The sequence below is a fragment of the Gossypium arboreum genome, chromosome 6, assembly GCF_025698485.1.
Source record: "Gossypium arboreum isolate Shixiya-1 chromosome 6, ASM2569848v2, whole genome shotgun sequence".
NCBI lineage: Eukaryota > Viridiplantae > Streptophyta > Magnoliopsida > Malvales > Malvaceae > Gossypium > Gossypium arboreum.
The window spans coordinates 11,029,191-11,033,812 of NC_069075.1; the positions used below are offsets into that span (position 1 = coordinate 11,029,191).

At 33.0% G+C, this 4,622-nt stretch overlaps 1 protein-coding gene across 1 annotated transcript; it reads right to left on the minus strand.

Annotated features, from left to right (window-relative positions):
- Positions 1-654: 654 nt before the first annotated feature.
- LOC108459108 (two-pore potassium channel 1-like) lies at positions 655-2,087 on the minus strand. Its single transcript, XM_017758472.2, has 2 exons — positions 1,189-2,087; positions 655-1,074 (listed from the first exon to the last, which is right to left on the minus strand). Exons 1-2 carry the CDS (start codon positions 2,085-2,087, stop codon positions 933-935), a joined length of 1,041 nt encoding a protein of 346 aa, XP_017613961.1. The 3' UTR covers positions 655-932.
- Positions 2,088-4,622: the final 2,535 nt, after the last annotated feature.

The following is a 4,622-nucleotide window of genomic DNA, read 5'->3' on the forward strand; positions in this document are numbered from 1 at the left end:
ACATAAAGTAAGCAGAAAGCAAAAAATAAAAAAATAAGTCTCCAAGTCTTAACACCCACCATCTACAATCTTAATATATTCCACATAACATCATATATACCAAAAAGAGGTAGCCTAGTAACCAATTGTTTCCACTATTATTCTCCTTCCTTTGATTTTCTTTTTTTATTGCTTAGCAATGAAGCCAATGGGTATCCAACAAAAGCTGAACCAATACAGATTTCATTTCATCTTAGTAATCTTTGTCTCATCCATCATCGCCTTCCTATCATATGTAGCCCCCAGCATGCTCACCATTCTCGCCTACTTTTGGCCTCTTTTCGCTTCTACCACCGTATTATTGGTGGCAATAATGGCTTTCGGTGGCGTTTCACAGTTGGCGAATGAAGCTCATGGTGAAAAAGCGGGTGAAGGACTGTTGGACTACGTTGCAGCAGCCCGGCTGGAGCATATAGATCAGGAGCCTCAGAAAGTTGAGTGAACTAGTTCACTGCATATATAAAAGCTGTAATCTTCTTTTAACTTCCCTTTTTCAAAATGTGAAAGCAATGTACAATTTACCTGGAAATTATTGTATGTTTCGGAATAATGCTGTATATGGAGTACTGGCTTCTCTCTATATGTGTTCTTTGGCACTGTGCTATACAGATGTAATTGTTCAAATAACAACACTTCATATAACAAGTTGCAGTTACATGACATTATTTGTAACATGTTTTGAGATCATATTTCTCATTTCTAGATGATCCAAATTGAAATAATCTAAGCCGCAACCATATATTGTTCCCTAAAATGCTATAAAAGTGCCTTGGAAATTGGAACAAGTCTTTTAAATGTTAAAGAATATCCATGGAATTCTTGATCAATAACGTTGATAATTACAGTGGCAAACTAGTTAAGAGTCAGATTTATCAGAATTTTTGGTGTAGGTGTTAGGACAAAATCAAATCATCTGTAGTCAAAGTTCCCGAGTGATCAACATCAAGAGCTTTGAACCTTTCCATCAATAGCAAAATGTCATCCTGGCAAACCTTTCCCATTTCCTTCAGCTTATATAATATGAACTCTGCAGCACTGTGATAGAGATAATTCACAACAAATAAGCATCATATATATAATATATGCAATATACAGCATGCAGCATGCAAGCCCTAGCTGGTTTGTGCGTATGTGATGCGAACTTTTTACCTTACCACCTCATCGTGATCCATATCTGCTGCCTCAAGGTCTGAAGGAGTTAGCTTTCTATTAAGAACCCATTTAACCAGTGATTTTTGTCTTCTCTCAGTGTATAGCGCTGCTAGATAGAGAAAGAACTGACCTAAACAAATCGTGCTACTCAGTATCCACAAAATAGCAAAGATACGTCCCTCTTGTGTTGAAAAGCTTTTGTCCCCATACCCAAGGGTGGTCATTGTGGAACATACACAGTAAAAAGCATCAATGAATTCCATTCCTTCAACTAGAATTAAGAAGCTTATCCCAGAAATTATAAGCACTACAAGTAGCAGTGAAGTCATCAAGAATTTATATTTGTCTCTGTTGGTTTCAACATCCATAAGTACCTCAGCTGTATTGAACTTTTCATTCTTAAGCATGGCTTTAACCAAGAGAATTCCCTGCTTTTCCGCAATGTAATCAGCTGCATTACTTAGAATTAAACCAACAAGAGACACACCAGTGAAAGCATAAATGCAGGAAAGTATCTTAGCCAATGTGCTGTGGGGTACAAGGTCCCCGTATCCCACTGAGGTCATTGTCACAACACAGAAGTAAATAGCATCTATGACCCCATTGGTTTTCTTACCATAAATCTGGTTCTTGATAAGGAAAAACCAAATGGTGCCTATACCTAGATACAAGGCTAACAACAATAACACATACTTGATCCTAAACTCTAATCCTACAAATGTTGGTTCAACGTTTATAAGAGGCTGCAACACCTTTTCTTGCTCTTGAGATTCTTTCTCTGAAGGACCCTTTGACCGGTGATGTGACTTTCTTCTTTGAATGGCCTTCGTCTCGTTGAGATTTAGTGAATCATTGGTAGACGAAAGTAAAGACTGCCTAACATCTTCATCAGCCATAGTTAGAATGTTATGCAAAGTTGCATGTAATTCGACAAGTCCTGCAGGTGATACATTAAGCAATCTATCATACAATTACAAGGTTGATGATAATGGGGGGATTAAAATTAAACAAGAAATATGAACATAAGCTTAACCTTTGCCAATTCAAAAAAATTTATAAAAGCAAACAAAATGAAGTTTAGGAGTGTATAGTTTGATTTTAAGATCGAGGGAAAATAAAGGGTGATGTGAAGAGTTACAAAATGGGAAAATTTTATAACAGAGATCCTCAAAGATAGGAGCACAGTCTACGCTTAGAACAATAAAAGGAGATAAAATAGGTAGCTGGTTCAATTCAAAGGGATTTGTTTCTGTAACTGGATTGAATCTTGTAAATTGAATAATTTATGCATTTAAAAATAAAGATAATCAAATCAAAATGAATCCTAATTATAAAATATATACTTTGTTTTACATAAATAAACAAATCATTATGCATAAAATATATAAACTTAAACCCATCATATTAATTAGAAAAGTTTTATAGATAGATTGTCTAAGTTTGATATATATATATATATATAACTTTTGAATAATTACGCTATTAAATTAAAAAAATAAAAGTAATATTTTGAATTAAGAGTATAAGTTATGCGTGATAACTACTAGAATTGAAAGAGATTTAATGCTTGTATCTATTTTAATTGGAATCAAATAAAATATTTCACTGGTTAACGTGAGTTTGAGTGTGTTAAAGTATATTATTCTCCTATTTATAAATTGAGCTATATGAGTAATTCTAGGCATTATATATATATATATATATATATAAACATATATGAGATTGTTCAAAAAATATATTTCACCTTAAATATAATTAATTAAGATTATGTTTGAAATTGTTGAGGAAAGAATAATTTAAATTAATTTTTACGTAATAAAGGCTAAAAAATTATAATGCAAATTATTAAAATGTTAAAACTGAAATATATGGAAAGTAAATTATATAATATATATTATATATTACAAGGTCTGATATAAAATGAAATAAACACTATAATTGTATTGTATTTTTTTATATTTGACCATTAAATTAAGTTAACACATGTTCTTACTCTTTTGGTTTATTTACTTCGTAATTTTTTTAAATATTAACAATTCATAATTTAATCCTCTTGAGACATTATTAAAATCAATTTACTTTATAACTTTTAAAAAAAAACTATGATATTAGTTTTATTAAATTTTAATTGTTACATTTAGTTCTAAAACAATTATTAATTAATAATAATGGCATTGAAAGCCCGCTTCTAATAGTACGTTTTATGAGTCTGCTTCTAATAGCAAGTTTTGAAATAGATTAGGGCTTTTGGCAGACGACGACGCTTGGAGAACGAAAGAGGGTTTAGCGGCGTTGTCGATTATTGGAGGGGAAGAGGCGGGTTGGCAAGTCGAGTTGAAGGAGGAGACGTGAGAGGATGTGGTAGATCTGAGTGTGGTAGGCAATTTCTTAACGAGTGTTGTGCAGTTTCAGGCTATGCTTGCAACTTTAGCTAACTTATGGCATCCATACAGTGGCGTTACGATTACAAATATAGGGGAAAAACATTTTATTTTTCATTTTTATTATGAGATAGATATTGACAGGTTCTAGGAATGGGGTCCTTGGACGTTTAACAAGCATTTGTTGGTTTTTCATAGATTGCAGGAAGGGGAGGATCTCATGGTAGTGCCACTGTTTTGGTCTAATTTTTAGGTCTAAGTTCACGATCTTCCAGCAGGTCTAATGTCGGAGGTGATGGTAAAGCATTTTGGCAAATTTGTGGGGCGATTCTTAGAGTTTGATGCGAAACTTTATATCAAGTATATATGGGTTATACGCGAATCTGAGTTCAGATTGATGTGAGGAATCTGCTAATTAGGAAAAATAAGATTATTTTAGGCAGTAAAGGGTGTATCTATGCGCGCTTTCGCTATGAAAAACTATCAGTATTTTGCTTTATGTGTGGCAGATTGAGACATTTGGAGAGATTTTGCCCAGCTAGAATCGTTCATGGGAAAAAAGTTAAGAGTTTAAATGGGACCTATCTATTAAGGCGATCCTCAAAAGGGCAATGGTGATGTCGAATCTGTAAGAGTATGCCCAAAGATCAATCACGAGATGGTTGTAATAACATACTTGGTTTATCATGTTTATTAATATAAGGCGTTGCCATTATTATTTCAGTTTCTTTTCTGTGTGCATAAATAAACTGTTTTATAATAATGTCCTGAGAATAATATGATTATTCTTAAAAGATCCTTAGTCAAGTATTATTGTTGGCTAGGACAATAATAATGCATTAAGACTAACATGTAGTTGATTGATGATAAAGAGTTGTCATTGATATGGAGTGTCAGAATCAATGCATGAATATGTGTGTTAGAGAACAACATATTGGACTGACCCGCTATGAGTATGTTTCTTGGATTATTATGTAGTATGTTTCTTGGATTATTATGTAATTGTCACAACATTACTCATAGTGATTAATATGTATATGATCCTCATAC